This window comes from Melospiza melodia, chromosome 11 (assembly GCF_035770615.1).
Source record: "Melospiza melodia melodia isolate bMelMel2 chromosome 11, bMelMel2.pri, whole genome shotgun sequence".
Taxonomy (NCBI): Eukaryota; Metazoa; Chordata; class Aves; order Passeriformes; family Passerellidae; genus Melospiza; species Melospiza melodia.
Window position 1 is genome coordinate 8,142,256 of NC_086204.1, and position 24,421 is coordinate 8,166,676.

General features: G+C 47.0%; 1 protein-coding gene across 3 annotated transcripts in view; it reads left to right on the forward strand.

Moving 5' to 3' along the window:
- COLGALT2 (collagen beta(1-O)galactosyltransferase 2) overlaps positions 1-24,421 on the forward strand; it is a 46,663-nt gene that overhangs the window by 8,828 nt on the left and 13,414 nt on the right. For 2 of the 3 annotated variants that reach the window (XM_063165464.1, XM_063165462.1), the window contains exons 2-4: positions 20,885-20,995; positions 22,581-22,698; positions 23,845-23,979. In XM_063165464.1, the coding sequence (XP_063021534.1) occupies positions 20,982-20,995; positions 22,581-22,698; positions 23,845-23,979 (267 nt within the window). In that variant the 5' untranslated portion in view covers positions 20,885-20,981. Of the gene's footprint in view, positions 1-9,642; positions 9,662-20,884; positions 20,996-22,580; positions 22,699-23,844; positions 23,980-24,421 lie in introns of those variants that run through there. The other variant, XM_063165463.1, reaches the window with a different exon arrangement.

Consider the following 24,421-nt stretch of genomic DNA (forward strand, 5'->3'; position numbering starts at 1 on the left):
GTCCTGTAGCTGGACTGCTGTATCATTAACTAACCAAAAGCCTGCTTCAGGCAAGTCATAAGAAGATGTCAGCTAGCACATGTGATTTTGGACAGGAGAAGCTGCCAGAGGTCTGTTCTGTCCCCACAGTTTGTGTCTAGGAGGCAAAGAGGAACATGACCAGTGAAGCTTTACAGCAAGACTCTTCTCTGTCCATCAATCATACCCAGTTCTTGTGAGGAAGCAGGAATGTTACACCCTCTTTGCATCAAAAAGAGAACCAGAAAAACAAAGTGTGTGAGTGAGATGGAGACATGTTTCCAGAGCAGGTGCTGAGCTCTGTGCTTGGCTGCACTGCTCCAGGGAGCTGTTTTGCCTTTTCCTTGGGGTGTCCCAGAGTGTGTCCTTAATGCTGGGAGCCTCCCTTGGGGTTCATTGAGGGTGTGTTCTTACTCTTGCAAATGCTTTTTCTTACATGAAGACAACAAATACATTCCTTTAGTCTAACCAGAACTTATAATTAACACCATAACTCATAAAGACAAAGGCAAAAATATTTACAGTTCAGTGAAAAGCACAGCAGTTATGTGCAAAAGTCACTACACTAGACTAACAAAAATCTTAATTTAAAAAAGACATTAAAATATATGTTAGCATAGGAACTGCATAATTAGGGTAAAGATTTATGTTTTCATTTTGGAGAAATAGTAAAAGGCAAGCTCTTTCTCTTTTCTGTAAACAGAAGGATTAAAAGGAGTTCTAGTGTCTTCAGGAACCACTGGCCTGCATTTTATTGCTCCTTAATTCTTGGCTACAGTTGGCTAGAATTACCAGTGGGAGAAATAGCTGGAATAGCTTTCAGGTTTGGAAATCTATATATTCAAGGATCTGTTTTACTGGTGGGTTGTACAGGCTTACAAAGTCAGGAGGAGCAGTGGTGTCAGTAGGGAGCAAGGTTGGATAAGCTCCTGTGTTATGGACAGGATTCCTTGCTGCCCGAGGGATTAAAGGGAGGTTAGGGCTTGGGAGCGGGAAGACTTTGAGAGCTCCAGTCGCTTCTGCAGATCCTACAGGTGGAGAAAAGGGCTGACAGTGGAGTGTCTGACATGGCCTTGGGATGCCCCTGGATTGGGCTGGGGTTCCTTAGAGGGTTGTGGTGAGGAGTAAGATTTGGAGATGTTAATTTTCTGGTGGATTCTGCGTGCTGGCAGAGTTGGGAAGCAGATTGGTGTTTTAGCTGGATGGCATTTTTCTCTCTCAGTGTGTGCAGAGGGTTTCTGTCAGTCCTTTAGCCAGAGTTCTGCACTTTCAGTGCCTGGAACTCCACAGCTTCTTTACTTTGGCTTGGCTCCAGCTCCTTCAGCACTTTCAGATGGGAGTGGGATGTTGGTAGAGATGAATCCTTTCTGTCCCTTTTGCTACACGGGACAGCTTAGGTGAGGTTTGGGGCTGGGAGCTCCAAGCTGCTGTAGACTGAGATATGAGCAGGTTATTCAGGCCCTGGAGGTTTAGAAAAGCCAGCTGCTGGTAGGGACCAGGCACTGCATGTGCTCTGTGCCATTTGTATCTGGTTTAGCACAACCAGTTCCTGCAACAACAGAGCCGCAGCCCAGTACTGTGCTCATTTTTCCCAGTCTGACTCCCTTAGCATGACTTGACTCACTCCCATGAATCAGGCTCTGGATGCTGCCGGTGTTTGCTCCCGATGATAGGTGCTCCTTCAGTAGCAAGAGCTGGATGGAGTTTCCATTTATTTGTCTCCGAGATGGGCTCCATGGGTTTGGAGGAGCCTATCCAGCCTCCTCTAAACTGGTTAGTAGAGAATAATAATTGCTTTTGGGTCTTTTGCCTCCTCAAATATTTTCTTCCTCCGGCTTTGGCTGTCAGAGACTATGGTTGCACTCATTTTTCAAAACACCAGTCTGAAATAAGTTCAGTGTGTGTGACTGGAATATGAAAATGTCACTGGTGCTAAATACTGTCTCTTAATTTATGATTTCTTTTAAGTTCAATTTTTTTACTTGAAGCAGGATTTAAATGGAAATTACCATATGGAATTTTAAATGGAAATTAAGTTACTGAGTGTGTTTGTGATACATGTTTTATCACTCCTAACATACACTCTCTCCCCCTTCTCCCTTTATTTCTCACACAAACAAGTTATTGCTTCCACAAAAACTCTTGTCAATGAGATGTCTTTTCAGACTAGTGAGCTCATGGCTGTCTGCTGGCAGAATTCTGCTCTGACTTAATACAAACGAAGGCTGCTGCCAGGTTTTTTTGGCTAATACCTGAGCCTTGAAGGAAGCTCTGTTTCACAGAGCAGAAATTGAGCTGCTGTCAGTGGTGCTTCCAGCAGCCATGCCTACGAACTTCCCATCTGGATTTTTGGATGAGCCAGTCTTTGTAGATGTGGTGCAGATTTAAGAGGAAGAATATGTGTTCAGGGCTAGGCTGGACCTAAACAAGAGTTTATTTTCTACACTCAGCAGTTCATGTTGGTTGATTCTGCCTGTGGAGAGCTTCAGTCACCTCCAGGTTTGCTCTGTTGCACTTCTGCAAGGTGCAGAACTCGTTGCTCATGGAGCATGTGGCTCAGAATGACAGGTGACAGGCAGAATAAAGCCAGTGTCCCACAGAGGTCTGATGAGGAGAAATGTGCTCCAGTCTTTTATCTCTCCAATAGAGTGAGATCTCCAAGGAGAAATGATGGTGCAGGAATTGCTCGCCTGTCAAAGTTGACCTGCAGATGTGGGGCTTGTTGGGTACTACAAGGACACCATTGGGATAGCCCAGAGGTTGAGGAAAACATCTGGTTCCAATAGTTTGAACACACAGCTGGACCAAACCTCCAGCCTTTCCTCAGCTAAATGTATTTATTCCAGGTCTGCTGACCCAACAGAGGTATATTTCTTCAAGTTCTATGCTGGCACAGAAATTCAGAACATACTTGGAAGAAACCAAAATAAAGAGCCCAAACCCCTAGATTTCAGCTCATTAGATCTCATACTGAGTTGCATGAGCTGAAGAGGTTAATGAAACTCTTTAAAACCAGAGTTCTACCCAACTGCAGCCACTGATAAACTGGCAGAAGTTTGAGAGCAGAATGGTTTCTCAAAGGAGACAGAACCAGCCTCTCAGTTTTTCCATGAACTGTCTTTATTTCATGTATTTAAGGAATCCCTCTAGTGGCCTGGTATTTCTGTGATATATCAGGTTTTCCCTTGCAAGCTGATGTTGCACATCAGTTGCTGCTATTGTATGGATTTGAGATGGAGCTATTGAGGAATTATTTGAAAGGCTTTAGAAGAAGGATCTGAGATGGTTTCAGATGAAAATATTTTTTTTAAGTGCTGGGAGGTTTTTTGTTTGGGTTGGGGTTTGGTGAGCTTTTTTTTCAGTGAGTTTTTTGTTTGGGTTGTTTTTTGGGAGGTCTTTTTTTGTGGGTTTTTTGTTTTGTTGGGTTTTTTGAGTCAAGCAGGTGATGCTAAATCTTTGAATTCCATATGGAACCATTAGCTGACGCTTTGCCTTCACTGTGCAGTAGATCAGATTAAATGATCTATTGAACACAACTCCCAAGAAACTTGATAGCTTCAGCAAATAAAGCAAGCCATTAGGTTTCAGTTTATCTGCTGGTACCTCACATCTCTGTGTAAACCCCAAAGCCTTCAGAGACAGTCATGTTATTTTGTCTGTGGGTGCATATTTTCTAGTATCTAAGAAGTTGTGGCATGTTATCTGCTATTCCCTGTGCAGTGCTGGGGTTGGGGTTAGGATGGTGTTTACCCTTGGAAAGGGAGAGCCTGGGACTGGATTCCTGCATGCTCAGCAGAGGGACTGTGGGTTCCTTGAAGCTGGACATTCTCTGCTCTTTCATTCCTCCCACAGCAATGCCTTGTGCTGAGGTATTCCAAAAATTCAGTTTTCCAGCCTTTGCAATTGCCTGAGAGCCCCAGGGAGCTGAGATGTCCAGGCCTGGGAATGCTGCTGGACAAGTGCTGCGATGCGTGTGAGGCTCCTGGGCCAGAGCATGTCCCTGACATGTCCCTGTCCCCTGAGGGACCAGACAAGTCCAACACCTGCTGGGGCTGGAATGAGCTTTATCTCATGCACTTCATCCCCTGGCATGGGGAGAGCTAAGATGGGAATCTTTCCCGTTGGAAAACAGCGTGGTTAGGAGCCATGCTCTGCAGAATAAAGGCACATGTGCATTTTTCAGGGCTTCCAGTTACCCAATTTCCTAGGAACTGGCTACTAAAAGACCTAAGTGCCCATTTCCTCTATTTACATCCAGTGATGGGGGAAAAACTACCTATCCTCAAACTGTGGTCAGGATTAAACCTTTAAGATATAAACTGTGCACTTGCATTCTTCTCCACACCTCACTTGCTGATGCAGCCTTCAGTGCTTGGCTCTCCCAGAGATTTGCCTGGTTCAGTGGATGCTCCCTGGCATTTGTCCCTCTCCAGTGACTGCTCCTGAAATCCACACAAAGAGAACAGACCAGCAGAAGGGAGAGTTGTGATGTTGTGGTGTGCAGAAGAAGCAATCCCATCCACCAAGTGTACCTCTGATTCCATGATCCAGTTTCCTTAGCTGGGGATGGGAAATGTGCAGCATTACTTACAGAGGGCTGCAGAGCCTTTAGCTTACAAGATTAGGGTTAAGACCTCGCTGTTTTTCTTCTCTTTAGCATTAAGTCAGCCATCAGCACAGCACCAGTTTTCCATCATTTTGAGTCCAGTCAGTCTTTTCCAAGAGACAGTGTGTTCTGAGCCTGGCATCTGTAGTGTGTCCTGTGTGCTGACCCCACAGCAGCCATGTGTGCAGCACATGTGTGTCCATAGGAGAGGCCCTGTGAGTTTCTGTATCCCTGAGTGAAACATGAGATCACAAATGGAAGAGATTCAGATCCAGAAATTTTAGCAAGCCCAAAGTATTTGGAATTTAAAGTAGAAATACTTAGTTTTTAATTTTTTTTCTTCTCTCCAGTACTAGTATTTCACTGCTTTAAAACTCTAAACCCTAAAAATCAGGGACTTCACATCAAAAAACCCAGAATGGTTTTTTTTTCAGTGCTGGAGGCAAAATACTTGGATGGGAAGAGAGATTTTGTCTGTGAGTTTGTGAGAGTTTCTTAAAAGCAACACAGAGGAAAAGTTGTTCTTGATATTGGCCACAAATTTATCACTAGTCTGACAAGTACTCTGTGAATGCACTAAGTAAACTGCTCTACAAAAGCTGAATATCTGACATTTATTTCAGTGTATATTTTGGAAGGAATGTTAGCTTATTTTATTATTCCCAGCCCTGACACCCACTCCTTTTTTTGGTGACTTGGGAAAATCCATTAATCTTTTTGGTTTTGTTTCTCTCTCTGCAAAATGAAGCTACAGTGCTGCCTCAGTGCAGGGTTGAGACCCTTGCTGTGGGTTTTGGGCATGGCCTCTGACCTCTGTAATTCACATCACCCATTCCCAGGGGTACACTGCAGATGGGCACACCCAGCCATTCAAAGCAGGAACACTGTAAAATCTGTCAGGAGAAACTTCAGAAGATTTTAGTTGATGAATTCATTATTTCATCCTAGCAGAATGGTGTTTGCTGTGTTTTCCCTCTCCCCTTATTCAGAACCCTGTCAGCATACGAGGTTGTCACCTTTTCAGCTGTTTCTTCATCGGAAATGGGATGGACAAAATTACATCCAGGAAAACTCCCTACTTCATCTGTAAATGTTGAATATATTTTTCCCTGCTTGGCTGCAGTAGTTGTTTTTCTATTCTCTTAATTATGTATAAAACATTTTCAGGCATTTGCCAGCAAATATGATGTAATCCATTTATTTTCAAGCAGTGTACCATTCCATGCAATTCAGAGAACCTCTGTTTTCCAGGGGAACTGGCTACTTGAGGAAAATTGGGCCAAAATTATGAAGTCTCAAGTTCCATGCTGGCTTCAGCAAAGTCTAACTCTAAAATAACTCACTGATGACTGTAAGTGTTAGTTTAGTGTTGGTGAAAGCAAAGTTTGGCTTAAATTCCTTTACGCCAAGGGAAGCCTGTGCCAGGGAGAGAGTAATGAAACCTGCTGTGTTTGTGTGCTGTGAATTTGCAGTGGAGCAGGGGAAATGTCTGGTCTGATGTCGTTAAATACTCTGTATTGTGGGTGTGTCTTGTGGGTTCTCAGGGATGGTGCTTTGGTTGGGTTATTAAATTGCTGATTCTGAGAGGGAAGAGCTGGTCAGATCTCCAGTGTTGGCACTTCAGTTCTGCTTTTTTGTTGCTGCTTCCTTGATCCCAGGTTATGGGAGGTTAAATGAGTTTTGGATTTCTGTCTGGGTTACTTTTCGTGGGTGTTCTCTGAAGCTCTGATGATCCTTGAAAAGGCAAAAATCTGATATTTCTGAGTCTGTGACTAACTCAGGTGCTTTATCCTCTGGCTGTGCCACTTTGTGGAGTGTGACAAGTGTAACAAACTGGACCCTGGGCGTCACCCTGGCTGGTGCCTTGCACAGCCTCTGCCTGCTTGGGTGGTGGGGGGGCCGTGCTTCGTGCAGTGATGAAGAGGAGGGGCTGCAAATTCCTTGCTAGATGGACACAGAGGGAGGGTCAGGCCCCAAACACCAAACTCAGTTTGACAATGCAGTGAAGACGGGATGGGGTGAAGAGCCTGAGCTTCCTGCAGGCATTGAAGTGCTTGGAAGCAGGGTCTGAGTTAATTAGGTCCACTAAGGGAGCATGAATCAGTCCCTAAAGCCTGGCTGCTGAATACAGTATTGTTTAAGATCACAGAAAGTGACCATAAAGCTCATCCAGTCCCATCCCCTGCCGCAGACAGGGACACTTCCCACTGTCCCAGGTTTCTCTATGGCCTCTCCAGCCTGGCCTGTGACACTTCCAGGGATCCAGGGGCAGCCACAGCTTCTCTGGGCACCCTGTGCCAGGGCCTCACCACCCTCACAATTCCTTCCCAATATCCCATCTGTCCCTTCCCTTTGGCAGTGGGAAGCCATTCCCTGAGTCCTGTCACTCCAGGCCCTTGTCCCAAGTCTTTCTCCTGCCCTTTTTGTAGGTGTGCTCCACCAGAATGTCAGCCTGCCTCCCAAAGTGTCTCCTCCTGTGATTGTCCTGTGAATTGGGAAAACCTCTTCCCTGCTGTAGAGGTGACAGCTCAGCAGCCATTTGCCATTTTATCATTCAGAGGCAGTGACAAACCAGTTGGAACCATGCTGAACATTTGATTTATTTATTTTTACTTTTCTTGCATTGCCTTTTCTGTATGGTTCTTTTTAATATTAATGCAAACTGCAAAACTAGTGCATATGCCTTGACTTAAAGACAGATTGTCCTGACCTGCACTCATCATCTCCTTTCATTTCCTGACCATATGGCAGGCAGCAGCATCCTGGGATATGTGTTTTGTGGACAATATTAGCTTCCTTCAGGTGGCTCCCACCAGCTGCAGCACCTTGGATATCTTTGGATGAACTTGGAGAGAGTGTGGGTGGAGTTAATGCCTCTATTTCCAGGGGCATCTGCTATATGGCTAACTTTTGCTGCTGTGTTTTGAAGTTTTTGATACTGTGGGCCAGATTGAGAAGCGTTTGTAAAGCAGAAATTCTCCTTTGCTGGAGAGAGGTGTTAGCTCAGTGAATTCTTGAAAGGCCAGGGTAGATGGGGCTTGAAGCAACCTGGGATAGTGGAAGGTGTCCCTGCCCATGGAAGGGTGTGGCACTAGATGGGCTTTAAGGCCCTTTCCAGCCCAAACCATTTAGGAATTCTATGGCTTTGCACTTAGCCACACACCTGAGTGACTTAAGAAGGAGCCTCAGCAGGTGACAGTGTTCAGTGGGATCAATAATGCAGATCTCTCACTGGCTGTGGTGTGACTTGCCATCCTGTAAGATGGCACCTGGAAGCTGTGTTGGAGGTGAGGATCCATGTCTGAGCTGTGGAGCTGTGCTCTCCCCAGCATTCACCTGGAGCTCTTGGACCAGGATTTCTCCTGGTTTCTAGCAGCATGTTCTTGTGTCTTTGCTCTTGGGCTGGCCATGGACAGATCAGTCCCACTCCTTGCCTCGCCTCATGCTGTGCTCTAGGCAAAACTTTGAATCATAGAATCTTTAAGATTGGAAAAGACTTAATGGTCACAGTGGTCTGGCTGTAAAAGTGAGGATAACCTTGCCCTTGCCTGCAGACTTGACTGATCCCTGCAGAAACACAATTACGGAATGGAATTATAGAATATCTTGAGCTGGAAGAGACCCATAAGGGTCATGGAGTCCCACTCCTTGCTCCTCAGTGTTACCTAAAACTAAACTGCATGACAAAGACCTTCACTGAGAACCTCCTTGAACTCAGACAGGGTTGGTGACATGACTTCCCTGGGGAGCCTGTTCCAGTGACACCCCTGTGGTGCAGCTTCACTCTATTTTCCCATGTCCTGTCACTGGTCACTAGAGAAAGGAGTCTCCATCCTTGGAAGAATTCAAAAGCCAACATGATTTTGAGTCAGACATGACTCTGAGCCGCCTGCTCTTGGTGGCCCTGCTAGGGGAAGGGGGGCACAATGACCTCCAGAGGTTCTTTCTGTGATTCTTGTCCTGTGGTGCGGAATTAACCAGCCCAGGGGATCATGTTGGAAAGCCCCTGTGCAGCAGAGGGGTTGGCTGCCCCTTGGGACAGCCCTGGGGCTCAGAAGAGGAGGAAGGCCAGCCTGCCTGCAGGCTTGCTGTGAACTGGGGCAGTGCCTGGGTCCCTTGGGAGATACAAGATGTAAAACATGGCAGCTCTTCTCCTCAAGAACCATTTGTTACAGCTCCATGGTTGACTTTTTTTGCTGTACCTCCTGACTGTATTTTGAAAGCAGATTCTGTGCTAACATTTTTCATCCCAAAGGTAACTGACTTGCTTGTACAGAAGCTGTAGAAGAAATAGTCAAGAAATTTACTTCTGTTTCTATTCCTCTGTGTCTGTACTACATGTTATAAACACCTGGGATTTTATCATCCTTGTGTTGCCCAGATTTCCTGCAAGCAGCCAGTAATTCACAGCCGGCTGAGGAGAGCAGCAGTGTTTATGATGTGCCTGTGCCAGCCTTGGCCCTGTTATCTTGCTCTGTAAGAATAAACTGAAGTTATTCTTAGTGTCTAAAGCTCCATGAGTTTCTGGGTGCACAGACAGCCCATTGTGCTGCCTGCTGAGACAGTGCTGGGGATCACACAGTGAGGTTTTAGCAGGCGGTCTGGGTCCTGGGGAGGGTTTGGCTCTGACCCTTCCAGCAGCACTGAAAGGGGAATGGTATTCCGTCAGCTGAGCGTAAACCCAACATGTTTTTCCTGTGCAGCATAGCAAACTTTAACTTGGGTGTGATAGATTTTTTTTATTACCTTTCACAAGCAAACTAGAAATACTTCGCAGACATCTGTTGATCACAGTTTGAAAACTACTGCTCTCAAGCTACCCTGAGGTTGAATTCCTTTGGAAAAAGTCTTGCTGACTTTGTCTGCTTCTGTAATCACAGAATCACAGAAGGGTTTGAGTTGACCTTTAAGCCCCTCCAGTCCCACCCCCTGCCATGGGCAGGGACACCTTCTATGATCCCAGGTTGCTCCAAGCCCTATCCAGCCTGGCCTTGGACGCTTTCAGGGATGGGGCAGCCACAACTCTGGGCAACGTTGGTAAGTAAGATAGCTGGTGCAACACACCCTGAGGGTAATCAGCTCTAGGGGCAGGGATGGAATTACCCTGCCTAACTGGGCTTGGGCTGGTCTGTGTTCTGTATTATCCATTCCTGGTGGGAGCATTGCAGATCCTTGTGGTGGAAAGAGTTTTCCTGAAAAGCAGTGAAAAAAAGAAGCTTAAATTGTTGTAAATGCTTTTGCCTGTGCAAGGCAAGTCTGGAGCTCTCTCTCGGGGTCCAAACCTTTAAACTTGTCATGGCTCCCTGTGTGAGAGCAGGCAGAAGGAGCTGTTGGAGTGACAGCAGCAGCCGTGTGTGCGTGCTGACAGTGGTGCTGGAATTTCTCTGTGTGTCTGCAGCAATCCGTTCATCGGGCGCATGCTCCGGCTGCAGCCCTGTCCGTGCCCAGACACTGAGCCCTTTCATGGAGAAGTGCAGAGTCATATTTCTGAGTGCAAATTAGCCAGGGGATTGTTAGCAGTGTGGGCTTGGCCAGGCTCATTTCTGAGAGCAGCCCTGGCGCTGGAGCCCGGGAGGTGTGGGCAGACATCCCTGTGTGTGTGCTGCCAGCAGAGGGGGGAGCCCAGGGCTGGCACCCCATTCTCTTGGGGGACAGCTTGCACACAGGGCCAAGAGTCCTTCAGCCAAATGTCCTCCAATTTGACTTGCTGTCTCCCATAATTAGACTTTTCCATAGGGTAGGCATTAGGAATATAATGCTTGGCACTGGGCTCATTGTCCTGTGTGCCCCAGGAGTGCTCAGGACCTGTCCCAGCCTGCTGGGAGTTGCTGGGATGCTCCTGGGATGCATTGCTGGTATTGCACTGGGTGACTCAGTGCTGAGGCTGCTGCATTAGAGCAGCCCTGAGTGTGGGACCCTGTCTGAGTCCAGACTTCCTTCCTGCCTCTAACTCCCCTTTTCCAGGCCTTTGTGGGCAAGGGCAGATGGTTATTCTGATGGAATGGACACACACTGGTGTGAGCTTCAGCTTTCTCTGAATGTACAGCTCACAAGGGGCAGAGGAGGAGCAAGTACTGATCTCTTCACTCTCTGGGACCAGGAGTGGGGAAATGGCTGGAGCTGTGCCAGGGCAGGGTCAGGCTGGAGATCAGGAAAGGTTCTTCCCCAGAGGGTGCTGGCACTGCCCAGGCTCCCCAGGGAATGGGCACAGCCCCAAGGCTGCCAGAGCTCCAGGAGGGTTTGGACAATGCTGCCAGGGATGCGCAGGGTGGGATTGTTGGGGTGTCTGTGCAGGGACAGGGTTGGGCTGGATGATCCTGAGGGTCCCTTCAAACTCAGCATAGTCTGTGTTGGTCAAAGGAGGCTTCTCAGGGGTGGGTGTAGAAAAGCATGAGCTGCCACAGTCAGCTCTGCAGGTCTGGTGTGGACTCCTGCAGCATGACTGCAAAGGTGGCGTTTTTCAAGCTGTCATTCAGTGAGTGTACCCCTGGATGCACACATCCAGCCCTGCTGAGCTGGAAGGTGTCTCCCAGCATTTGTGCCACATTTTTTCAGGAATCCTCACGCACACACCGAATGCTTTACTGTCGAGGTTTCTTCAGGATGTCTGTGTGCACCTGAGTATGCAGGCAGGTAGCAGCCTGCTGCAGACAGCTCTGCAGGGCTGGCTGCTCTTGTCCTGCTGACAGTCCTTTTCAGCCTGCAGCGACAGCAAAGGAATTCCTGGTCCACTGGGGAGGCACAGAGTGTGCATGGAGATCTGCCCCAAGTTCAGAGCTGACCTCAATCAGACCTGTTGGGGGGGCAGTCCTGTTGCAGGGTCTGCACAGGGCGGGGTTGTTGAAAGCCTTCTAAAAAAATAGTGAATTACTGAGTGAAGGGCTTCCCTCAGCCCTGCTGGTGGGCTGGAGGCTGTGAGCTGTGTTCTGAAGAGTTGTGCAGGGGAAAAAAAATCTCTGTTTCAGTGACCTTTGCATCAAGCTGTGGATAAAGTTTGAAAGTTCCAAGGAGTCTGATGTGAAAATATGGAGTAGTGTTGGTCTTCATTAACTGTTTAACTTTGAGCATCTCCTACCCATCTAAACATAGCCTTTTTTCTCTCTCCAGAGGCAAAAAAAAAATCCCTTTGGATAGCCAAGCATCTTTTGCCACTTTGTTTGTAGGATGAGCAGTTTATGGCCTATTCTTATATTTCTCTACTCCAAATTTTGGACCTCTTCTCCAAATGATAAATTTGGGCTTCATCTCAGAGAACACTGTTGCTGGCACTCATTGAGCTATTCTTCCTGTTCTCTTATTCTGTTATTTTAGGTTTATGATGGCCTCAAAGAAAAGCTGTCTGACAGCTTTTCTGAAGAATGGCTTTATTGTTGCCTATCAGCAAAATTTTCACATGAAAGGGTCAGTTACTGTGTGAAGCTCTCCAGTGTCACACAAAACATCCTGCCCGTTTCCAGATCACAGAGCAGATTCTCAGTTGGTAAAAGAAGTTGAGCATTAGCTCAGTGTGTTTCTTATTGCTGCTTGAACTCCTAATTAATAATGTGAATTAAAATATTCCATTTTCATTCCCTCATTTCTTATAGTGTTTCTTTCAGCCAGCACTGGACAAGAGATGAAAAATCACTTGTTTGTAGTCATTTAATCACACAGTATTCCAGCAAGAGTGTTTCTGTGTGCTGAAATTACCTTTGGTCCTGTAGGATGTTTAGAATGAAAACTGATTTGTAATGAAGTCATATTTCATATTTTAAGTCAAGAGTTCTTAAAAATGTCTTTCCTAGAAGGGCACATCCTTACACAGCTGGGAGGAATGGAACATACCAGGATCACCCAGATAACTTGGTTATGTTCAGCCAGTCCTGTTTGTCTCTGGATGGAGCTTGGAGCACCTGGACCAGTGGAAGGTGTCCCTGCCCATGGGATGGGATGAGTTCTAGGTCCCTTCCAGCCCAAACTGTTCAGTGGTTCTGTGTAGAGCTGGTGAAAGCTCTTGTTGGGTGGTGTGGGACAGAGAGGCATTAGAGGGAGACAGTGAGCACTGGGTGCTTACTGGTACTTGTAGGGCAAGCTTCTGACTTTTTCTGGGGGGAAAAAATGTCCATAAATTAAAAAAGTAAGCCACAAAAAGATTTGGGTCTGTGTTTCCCTCCCTGCTGGGTGACTGGTGGTCCATGGTGTGAGTGTTCTCACCAGGGGTGAGGCAGGCTCTGGGCTCTTAGCATTGCTATATCTGCAGGCTTTGTGCAGAGGCCAGAGCTTTTCAGGTGTTTCTGTTTTGGGGACGCTTGGCAATGTGTTACAGGCTCATATTCAGTGTGACCATGGAATAATCAGTGTTGCTGAGCACCTAAATATGAAACCCATCAATTTTTTTGTTAGCAGAGACAAGAATATTTCTAAATCCCCGTGTTCTTTCCCAGTGGCTTACACACTTACATTAATCTCAAACAGCTGCATCAGCTGTGTCCGAGTTAGTTGCTGGGATTAAGCTATCCTTTCAGAAATTACACAACTGTTGCAATTAATTCCTCCTTTGAACAATTGATCCCAGAGGCCAGTCACCACCCTGATCCTGCATGTATGGGATTTCCTGGGCTTCCCTTAGGGGCCTTGTTCCCTTGAAGCCAAGTCTGCTTGGAAATACTCACAAGATGCAGCTGGGTTTTGTTTCTCTTTAAAGCTTAGCAGCTTTAAAGCATGGGGAGAACTAAAGATAGAGGGAGGACTTGGGATTGAAGCAGCAAGAACCTCCTTTGCATTGCAAGATAATTCCCATTGCATGGATGGTAGGGAAGCTGTTGGCTTTGGCATCAGGGAGCCAGAAGGGTTGATTTAGATTAGATACAAGGAAGAAGTTTTTTGCAGTGAGGGTGATAAGGCCTTGTTACAGGGTGCCCAGAGAAGCTGTGGCTGCCCCTCGATCCCTGGCAGTGTCCAAGGCCAGGTTGGACAGGGCTTGGAGCAATTTGGGATCATGGAAGGTGTCCCTGCCCATGGCAGGAGGTGGAATGGGATGGGCTTTAAGGTCCCTTCCAACCCAAATCATTCTGGGATTCCATGATTCTGTTGTGGGGAGTGAGGAACAGGAAAGTGAGTGATTTCTTGAGGTAGCATGGAAAGAGCCCAGATCCTGGTGTGCACAGAAGTATGTACACACATACATCTGTGAGTCATTCACTTGGACTTGGAAGATCACTGAAGGTTTTAAAATCAGTGCTGCTGCCAGCACAATCCATTATCCACAGCTGCTGAAGGGCACTGGGAAGGAGTTCGAGGGGAGCCCTGTGTGCTGCATTCCTGTGCTCTGAGGTCCTGTTCTTGTCCAGCTGCCCAGCCTGGGGAGCAGCACTGCTCCTGTTGCTGGTTCCACGCTCCCACACAGATCCCTGCCACCCATCTGGGCCCAGGTGGCCTGGGGACCAAGTTAAAATAAAAAACAAAATAAGGTATTTCCAAAAGTCTGTCCTTAATTAAGGAAAGCCTGGAACAAATGCCAAGTCCCTACAAAGCCAAAAAATCTTATACATACATTAGAATTTTGGCAACTTATTTAAATGCTTAAGCAGTTCTTTGAACTTGGGCTGAATGTTCAGGCTCTGTTTATGAAGTGTGTGAGCATAGTTGGGCTAAAATAAGTGATTTAGGTGGTTTGGATCTGTCCAGAATCTCTGGGCTACATTGTTGGTGTGTTATCCCTGATCCCATGGGTACCTGGGAGATCTGAGTGTCAAATTCACAGATGTGAGGCAGGGCTCGCAGACCTGAAAATCATCTATTATCTGAGTCTGGTCTCTGCTGGATGAGCAGGAGCCATATCTGCCTGTCGTGTGACAGGCAGGGGGAGTGTTTGGAAGGATACAGGGAGCCCTACTTGATTTGTTGCTTTTTTGAGATGATCCTGGGCAGGAGAGCACAGAGTAGTTCACAGTAACTCCATTTAAAATTATACAACAGAGTAAACAAATGGTTTGGGTTGGAAGGGACCTTAAAGCTATCTTGTCCCACCCGCTGCCACACCTTCCACTAGACCAGGCTGCTCCAAGCCCTGTCCAGCCTGGCTTTGGACGCTTCCAGGGACTTAATCTGTGGTAAGAACAGACATTTTCACAGCTGGAATTAAATCCCTCTTACTGTGCTTCAGAAGTGTTTTGCTTCTGTCTTGTTTTGAATTTTTTTCCTTCCTCTTTAGGATCCATCCCTTCTCTTGCAGTCTCTTCTGGTGCACTGTTCCTGGTCAAGGTAATTCGTCCCTGGCTCCCAGTGGAAAATGCCACTTCGGTGGGGGGGGGGGGGGGGTTTATATTTTGACTTGGTTTTCTAAGCCTGGCAGCTTTCAGACAAAAAGAGCAGGGAGAAATGACTAGTCTGTTACTTTATTTACCACTTGTTTTGGGAAAACTAAATCCAAATTTATGTTTGACTCATATTAGGGCTCTGTGGCTGGACTCTGCTTTTTCAGTTATTTTTGGCCAGGCTGATCTCACACCCAGCCTGAGCAGGGCAGCCTGGGTGACAGGAGCTCAGACCAGGAGCTGGGCTCTTGGGCTGCCTCAAGAGATTGAAAGCCAAAGGTTTTTATGCAGGATCTAAACTCAGAGGTTAAAATTCCCATCCTGTGCTCTGTGCATTGTGTGTCATTAGTGTTGTGGTAAAAAACATGGGGCTGCTGGAGTAAATTATTAATAGTGGCTGGATGAAGTGGTGTGGATTTTTCCAGTGTTCTGGGGTCTGAAATCCCTGGAGTCTCCCCAGAGCACTGGGGGAACCCTCCATGCAGTGCCTGTTGCTGCTGGCTGGGCTCAGGAGGGGTTCAGGTGTGGTGACCACATATCCTCTGAACAGAGAGAGGCATAGCTCTCCCAGGATTTTCCTGGGAAGCTGTGAGAAAGTTCAGAGAAAGAATTAAACAATTATTATCCCAATCTCTGCACCTGGCAGGCAATCTCTGTTTGCCACAGATGTTTACAAGAAGGAGTTGTCCCTTCTTGACCAATAGGTGAGAGAAGATTTCTAAAGGCCAATCAGGTCTTAGGTCCACCATTGTTTCTATAAGAAAGGTGGATTTCTAATAATAAGGTGATTTTCATGCCTTCTGATGGTGGAGTCTCTGTATCACCTTTGTCTGTACCCAATACCCCGCTGGTGATACTCAGGAAGATGCTGAGTCCTGCTCTGAGGGCTGAGCTTTGTCCTAGAGTATCTGAGCACCTCTGTTAGCACAAGTTGTGGAACAGAGCACACAGAAATGTGCTTCCTCCTTCACTTGGTGTGAGCTGTATGGTTTTTGGTGCTCAGCTCTCTGAATGGTTTATTGGTGCTCAGCTCTCAGGAAAATGGCCAAGGGAGGTACTGGTGTTTTGTCCCCAGTTTCTGCGTTACAGTTGCTAGGAATGATCTCCTGACAGGCTTTCCATTGACTTTGGGCTTTGCTGTGGAGGAGACCCTGTGGGTTTAGGGCACATGGCCGCCCTATGGCTCTTGCTTCAGTGGAACTCAATATTGGACCCCATCCCCTAGCAGGCCTGGAGGGTGAGTTGAACCCCTGGCTGCAAGCAGAGAGGAACCAAGGGAGATGGTTCTTCTCAAATGGATATCCCTAGGGCTTCCTGGAATTTGGTTGCATTTGCAACTTAGTTCTGCAAGCAGCAGGGGCCCTGGAAGTGCCTGTATCCTCCTCCTGTGACCCATTTTCAGTGCAACCCCAGCATCAGCACTGCCATCCTTTGTGTGCTCTCAGCAGAGTGATGGGAAGGGCCCACTGGAACCTGGGTGTGCAGATTTGGCTCTCACAGCTAGAAAGGGTGAGCCCAATACCCTCCTCAAACCCTGACAGAAAGGGAAAGGGAAAAGGAGAAAAGCTCCTTACAGCTTTTGTTTTTGAAAGCTGGCTGCCTCCAGCCTGTCCTGACTCAGCTCTGCACTGCTTGACAGTGAAGCACTGACCCCTGTTTGAAGCTGTCCTTCCCACCCTGTTTGCTGAAGGGAGAAGGTGGTAAATGTTGAATTCAGTAGGAAAATTACTGCAGGGCCCTGGCTGTGGAGTTTGCCTCAGCTGTGTCTCAGCATATCCCCGTACTCTTGACGAGCCAGCAGCACACAGGATGCATTTTGTCCTCTAGTATTTTTCCTATACAGATGGTGAAGGTGAAAATTTTCTCCTCTGACCCAGTGCCTGAGGTAAATGAATTAAATAGCTTGGGAGAACAGGCCAGAGTGTGAAGAAGTGAAGAAGGTGGATTGTTATTTTTAATTCCCGTTTTGGGGAGGAAAAGAGGAGAACAACCATCAAAGCCTAAATTAACTCCCCCTCGCAAACATAATTTGCAGAGACATTATCAAGCTAAAAATATGAGCAGTTTGTAAAAGGAGCTGTTTACTGCATGTGCTGCTGCTCACATTGCTTAATTAAAACAGGAGTTGCTTAACATTGTGCTTTGATTTTCCACTGTGCATGATCCATGAGTTTTTTTGGGAGGGGTACTTTGCTGAGCAGGAACAATGAGGGCTTGTGTCCATGGTACAACTCCTTTTAAAGCCAAAGTCAATATTGGAGTGGTTGTAGGTCTGTCAACATAAGCCCCTCTACCAACATTCTCACTCACTCAAACTTTTCAAAAATGTAACTTCTGTTTATTGGAAATGGGTTTAAATCTGAGTGGAAAAAGCTACCATGTTACTGGAATAGAGGTGTCCATCTGAAGGTATGTTCTGGTCTATTTATTAAACTTTCTTTTCTGAAAAGAGTGGGAGGAATTGGAATTTTTTCCTCTATTTTTCCCTGGTTGTGTTGCACAGGCTTTAGGTTGTAAATCTTATAGGGGACCTTTTTTTTTTTTTTTTTTTAATTAAATCCTAGATGTTTTTAATCAGCTCTTGAAAATGGTGTTGCTGATCCACTCAAAAAACAGGATTTGAACCTGGTGCCAGCTCAACAGTATTGCTGATAGACTCCCACACAGATAATGGTGCTGTGCTCACCAGCTTGCTTTCAGAAATACACCCAAAATCCAGGCAGTGCCTTAGTCTAAGGGCCATGTGGACAAGCCATGCTCCTGTGAGCTGAGTGGAGCAGGGTTACAGTGATCCACTCTCTTCGTCCTGTCCAGTGCAGATCATGGACCAGTAAGGATAAGAGGATGGAGTAAAAACCCTTTTCCAGCACAGGCAGGTGGGCAGAGGTGGTAGCATCTCTTGTGTGACGTGTTCTCACCACTAAACTGAAGTCTTAGCTGTGTACTTGGCTTCTTGAAATGCTACAGAGTGCTATAGAAGAAGTGTTTATGATGTGGAGTGTCCTGATGTGCCTCTCAGGGCAGCTCTTGCTTCCAGTGAGAAGTCCTGCTCACACTTTAATTAGCTTGTTTTTCTTGAGCAGGGATTGTCATTACAAAAAAAAAAAAAAAAAAAAAAAAGAGGGAAAAGAGGGAAAAACAAAGTCTGTGCCTGTTTTTCCACACAGTGCTGTTGCAAACACCAGAAACACCAGAGCTGCTATTTTTTTCTGGAGGGGGAAAGGTGAACTGGTTCAGATACTACAAAAGGAGTCAGTGCTGATGCTGTTTGATCTCTAATTAATTATTCTGTAACTAATAATGATAATTGCTTTTGTAATGGCTTGGGTTGTTTGGGGTTTTGGAGAGTTTGGTTTGGGTCTTTTTTGTTGGGTTTTTTGAGCTGAAAGCTGGAAGAACAAAGGTTTGCCAAACTGCTAGTCATAGGGTGTGTTTCATCCAGGGTGGAACAGACTTTGTTGCCTTTGAGGACTTCTGGGCTTAGAAATGCTGCTGGGTGGATAGTCCTGGAGAGAGCTGTCCCTCCTTTGTGCCAGAGCCTTGGCTGATCCCTGCCTTTGAGAGGTCTGCTGGGATGTGGATTTGCCTTCCATGTATCACCAGGACAGCCTGGGCACTACAGTCATAGAATGATGGAATGGTTTGGGTTGGAAAATGCCATTTTCTTCCAACAGATTGCTTGTAGGTAGATCTAGAGATCCCTTCAGCTCCCATTTGCTCATCTTGCTTCTGGCTGGAGGATGTTGGCTGATGGTGTCATCCAGGGTGAATCTTGTCAAGGGCCTGCTGCCCTTCCAGGAGCAGGATGGAATATTCCAGGTGTGATGGGAAGAGCATCCTTCATCCCCCTTGTTGTGCTTAGGGAGGCAGAGGTCTTCCTCTGACTCTGCCAGTCACTGCCATTCAACTTCAGGGTTTCTTCTGCTAGTCAGAGATTTGGGCTTTGTGTAGCAACTCTGAGCAACTGAGGAGGCAGCTTTCCATCATGGTAACCCTTTTCTCTGAGTATGGACCACTCTACATTTTCATGTTGTCACAGAAATTTGTGTTTCATTTGAGAGCTCTGGGTTTCTATTGCACAGCCCTGCAAACAGCTCCCCATTTTGGGCTTGTGTGTGCACAAAGTTGAATGGAGAAGGATCTCCAGGCTGAGATTAGTTTGACATGTATGCAGCTGGAGCTTCCCCTTTCCCTGCCCAGACTGGAGCAAATCCCTTCACATGTCCCCACTGAGTCTGTGAGGTTAGAAGGACTGGGATGAGGTTAGAAAGAAAGGTATGAGGCTTGCTGAGGGGAAGAGGCACATGGACCTGACTCTGTGAGAGCTGTGTGCTGACTTTAAAGGGTCTCCATGGTCCTTAAGGCTGGTCTGGACCTGGACAAGAGGATGTTGTGGGATGAGCTGCAGCATTCCCAGGGTGGCCACCCTCCTCTTGGCCTCGTTTGTGTGATGTCCAGTTGTGTTGTGGCCCCAGTGCCACCTTCTTGGTGCCACTGCAGCTCCAGTGACAACCATGAACATGAAGCCATTCCCCAGGTCTCTGGTATTTTAGGAATTCTGGAGCTGTTGGCTGACTGAGCAGCTGGAACGTGGGAGGAAAGCAGAGTGGTGGCTGTGGGAGCCCAAGGAGGTGTGTGAAGATGGGCTCCAGGGGATGAGCTTCATCCATGAAACACATGGAGCAAGCTGGACTTACACCAAGTCAGCACTGAGACTTTTCTAGTCCAGTCTGAACATCACTGCAAACCAGATCTACAGTGCAGCCTGAGCCTGGGTCCTGGACTAAAGCAAACCCTGGAGCCCTGACTAAGCCCAGCCTTGCTCTGTCACAGGAGAGCAGTTCATGACACAGGAACCAGCCTCTAACACTTGCTGAACTTTCACTATTTATTGTTTCAGCAGACATGAATAAATATTCAACAAATAAACCTCCTGGCCTTAAGTGATTGTGATTTTTGACTATAAATAAACTGAAAATCCAAGTTCTTGGTTCTTTTTTACTTTAAAGCAGGCTAGACCCCATGGGAATGCTATGTTCCTGTTGCACAAACTGAAAAGGGTTCATGTCCTGGTTTTCATCTCTAGGGTCATATGGTGGCTTGGAGTGGAGGTATTTTCCTGAAATAGCTTTGGAGTAGCTGTAGGGTTTGGGATGTGGCTCCTTTCTCTCCACTGGCTACAGGGAGCTCTGGCTTTAAGTAAGGTGGAGAATGTTCTGGGAAGTGCCTTTGGGTCTCTGGAGCTGGAGGATGAACCAAGAAATGGATAGCAGTTGATGGGAGCTTCCAGCAGCCTCCCTCAGTGATGTGTTTTACGCTGGCTTTACTGTCTGCACCAAACCTTGTGGGACTATTTATGCTCCCAGAGGAATATGCAGAGATTATAAATTCCCAGTGGAGCTTGCTGAGCTGTGCACTGCCACAGGACTGTTCTTTCCTGCCCATTCCAGCTAGGAAAAATGAGCAGCCCTGTCAGTGAGAGGAGTTTGGTGGGATCTGACACAGCCCCATGGTGGGTGTGCAAATCCTGGTACTGGGGAGGAGCAGCTGGGATGGGACTTGGCTCACTCATCCTGTGACTTGAAGGCAGAGAGCAGTGTGTGGGAGCATTTCCATGGGATTGCTGTCAGGGATGGGAATCTGTGCCTCCTGCTCTGTTCAGTTCAACCCTGAGGGAAAAAACCATTCTTCAGCGAGCACTGTGTCCCTCCCCTCCACTGAGAGCACATTTTAGTCATTTGTTTCAGTTATTACATGGCTCTTTTGTCAGCCCACAGGCTTTGTGCCCTTCCCCTTTCCACAGTGGTGGTGCTCAGTCACCAGCTGGGGTTAAACCTCAGTCTTAAACCTGTTAAACCTCAGTCTTGTCTTTTTTGGTGGCTGGACTGGGCAGAGGGCTCCATGGTAGAGCAGGGTTTAGTCACAAACCCTGTGCCAACTGCTTCCTTTGCTCTTGCTTTGCCAGGGCAGCCACTGACCACAACATTGACAACACCACAGCAATCCTCAGGGAGTGGCTGAAGAATGTGCAGCACCTGTACCACGACGTGGAGTGGAGACCCATGGAGGAGCCCCCGTGAGTACCTGGGAGGGCTCTTGGCTGCACAGCCCAAATTCCCAAGGTTTTCTGTTTCCAAACCAGGAGCTGGCACTAAATGTCCAAGTGTTAAAATGTGGATTGTTTGCTTTCTTGAGTCTGTCCCATTAAAATTGTTTTCTTAGGGAAAAAGGTGAGGTAAGGTCTCTAGAAAGGTCTCTGACTTTAGTGTAGCACCTCATGCAGAATTTTGTGGAAGAAACATTTTCCATTGAGTTATTCAGCATCTGTCACTGCTCTCTTTGCATGGTAAACAAATTACATCAAGAGCTACAGGGAATTAAAATTACCATTCTTTATTTGCAAGGAAGCAGAGAAATTATAGCCCCATTCATAATATCTATGAAAGCTCTGACACATCAAATATTCAGTAAGTGCTGAGCCACAGAACTAGATTTAATTCCACATACTGTGCCTTTACATGATTTGCAGGACCATTGCTTTGAAATATGATGTGTTGGATTTTTATTACTTTAATTTTTATTTATTTTGAAGATCAGCTGTTCCTGGGTTTGTTCTGTTTGCAGTTTCTTCCATCAAGGAAAATTACATCAGTTTCCCCTTCCTTTAGGCCTGCTTTTATATTTGAGTTTGTCACTGCAGCGATGGGGAGCTTGTGGTACAAACCCCCAGGGAGTGCTGGTTTTATTGACATTTTTAATCATTTCCTTTGAATTGAGTTTCCTTCATCCTGCCAAACTTTGCTTAAGTTCTGCAAAAACCTTTTGAAATTCTTAGCTCCTTCCCTGACTTAACTCTGGCACTGTTTCAAAGTCTTGGATTTTTATTCCTCCTTGGGATCTGCCCCTGGGTTCCCTTCCATCTTTGTTAAAAAGCCATTGCTGAAGGCAGAGCCATGCATGTGACTTTGCTGCCGTGGTGGGGCTGGGTGTTGGGAGATTTAGGGGCTGCTCCTGGGATGTGTTAGCAGTTCCCAAAAATGCCCAGAGCCCTGGAGGAAGCCAGGCTGCCTTTATCTTCACATCCCAGCCCTGCTGGTGCTGCTAGGCCAAGGGCAGGTGAGTTTGTACCCCAGGTCAGGGGGGTCAGGGGGCTGCAGGTGGGTTTGGAGGGTCCCCTCTGCTGCCCCAGCAGCTCCTGCCCCGGGTGTTGTCGTCAGAAAACTGGCACTGCTTGTTCTCTGGTGCCTTCTGTGCTCATGCCAGCACAGAACTTGGAATTATTCTCCCTCAAAACCTCTCCTGGGTTGCCTGAGGTGTCTCTATGCTGTTTTTCTTTCATAATGAAGCAATGGAACTAACTTTCTTTCTTTCTTTCTTTCTTTCTTTCTTTCTTTCTTTCTTTCTTTCTTTCTTTCTTTCTTTCTTTCTTTCTTTCTTTCTTTCTTTCTTTCTTTCTTTCTTTCTTTCTTTCTTTCTTTCTTTCTTTCTTTCTTTCTTTCTCTCTCTCTCTCTCTCTCTCTTTCTTTCTCTTTCTTTCTCTTTCTTTCTTTCTCTCTCTCTCTTTCTCTCTTTCTTCCTTTCCTTTCTTTCCTTCTTTCACATTTTTTTCAGTGTAATAAGGCCCAGACATGGCTTACAGTGACTTTTTATTTCTTTTCCAGGTCCTACCCAGAGGAACTGGGGCCGAAGCACTGGCCCAGCTCTCGGTTCACCCACGTGATGAAGCTGCGCCAGGCTGCCCTGCGCGCGGCCCGGGACAAGTGGTCAGACTATATCCTGGTGAGCACGAGCTCTCATTCATTACTAAAGCTTTCCAGGCACTCTCTTCAGTACTGGGGGCTGTCAGAAAGTTTTCTCTCCAGCTAAAGACAGGTTGAGATGTCGTGGGTCATTTCTTGCTCTGGTGAGCCAGAGACTTTGTGGTGAGGGAGGTGAGTCCTGGCTAAGCTTGGAGCTTTCTCCACAGGCACCAGGATTGAGCACAGTCCTGGTGGTGGGAGGGTCCCCCAGATTGATCCCCACCTGGTGAAAGGTAAGGGAAATAGTTGTGCAGGGCAGTTGTGGGAAGATGCTGCCTTTGGTCACTGTGAGGGGGGTGTTCCCAAAGCCTCCAAGCAGGTGAGGTGTGAGGGCAGTTGAGGAGTTGTTCTTGATGCTTTTCACAGAATGAGCTCACCCTGAACTTCCAGTGATGTTATTTTCCCTGGCAGCTCCCTATGCTGGCATGAGGTTGGATGGACTCAGGGAAGGTCTCTGCCCGTCTCATTGCTGTGCCCAGGAGCAGCTGCCCCCATCTTCCCTGTGACAGCCCTGTGCCCTAGGGAGTCAAACCCACCAGCTCACTGCTTTTAGGGTGGGTTTTTTTGCTGACCTCATGGAATCATAAAATTGTTAAGGCTGGAGAAGGCCTGAGATCTGTGAGTCCAGCTGTTGACCTGCCATATTCACCATTAAGCCACATTCCCAGGTGCACACATTTTTCAACACTTCCTGGGATGGTGACTCAACCCCTGGCCTGGACAGCCTATTTCAATGCCTGGCCATTCTTTTAGAAGGAATTTTTCCTAATATCCAATCTAAACTTTCCCTGAGAACACAGCCTGACCACCCTGGCTGTCCCCCCCGTCAGGAGTTGTGCAGAGCCACAAGGTCCCCCTGAGCCTCCTTTTCTACAGGCTGAGCCCCTTTCCAGCTCCCTCAGCCCCTCCTGGTGCTCCATTCCCTTCTTCTGGACCTGCTCCAGCCCCTCAAGGTCTTTTCTCATTGTGAGGGGCCAGAGGTGCCCAGCAGTGGCAGCACAGGGGACAGGCACTGTGCCCACATCAGGGCTGCTCATGTACCTCTGGCTGCCTCACTCCCAAGAAAGCATCAAGGGATTCATATTGTTTCATGTGTTAACAGTTTTTTTCCCTCTTCCTTCTGTAGTTTATTGATGCAGATAATTTACTGACCAACCCAGAGACCCTGAACCTGCTGATAGCAGAGAACAAGACCCTGGTGGCGCCGATGCTCGAGTCCCGCTCGCTCTACTCCAACTTCTGGTGTGGCATCACTCCCCAGGCAGGTGACCCTGAGAACAGGGCTGGGGCTGTGTGACTGGGGTCCTCCAGGGGCTCCTGCCCTGTCTCTGGAGCAGCAGCCATCCTCCCTGTTCTCTGGGCTTTCCCATCTGCTGCTGTAGCTCTGAGCTGGTGTTAACACGTGGTGGGATCCCACACAAACCCCACTGATAAACAGAATTTTTTTAAGGTGGTTCCATGTTTCTGTAATGGCCTTAAAACCCTTGGGACATAATTTTAGGCCATTTTTTTTCTATAGTGGTGCTAATCCAAGAGGAATTTGCTTTTCTTTCCTCAGACCTCCATTGTGTCTAAGTTATCTTTCTCATCTCTGAACAAGATTTTTGAAGTGGGGCAACATCCTTTGCCTTGTAGGGAGTGTGTGTGCTGAAGTGTGCATGTAACAGGTACTGGTGCTGAGCCTAAAAATTAGAGTTCCATGT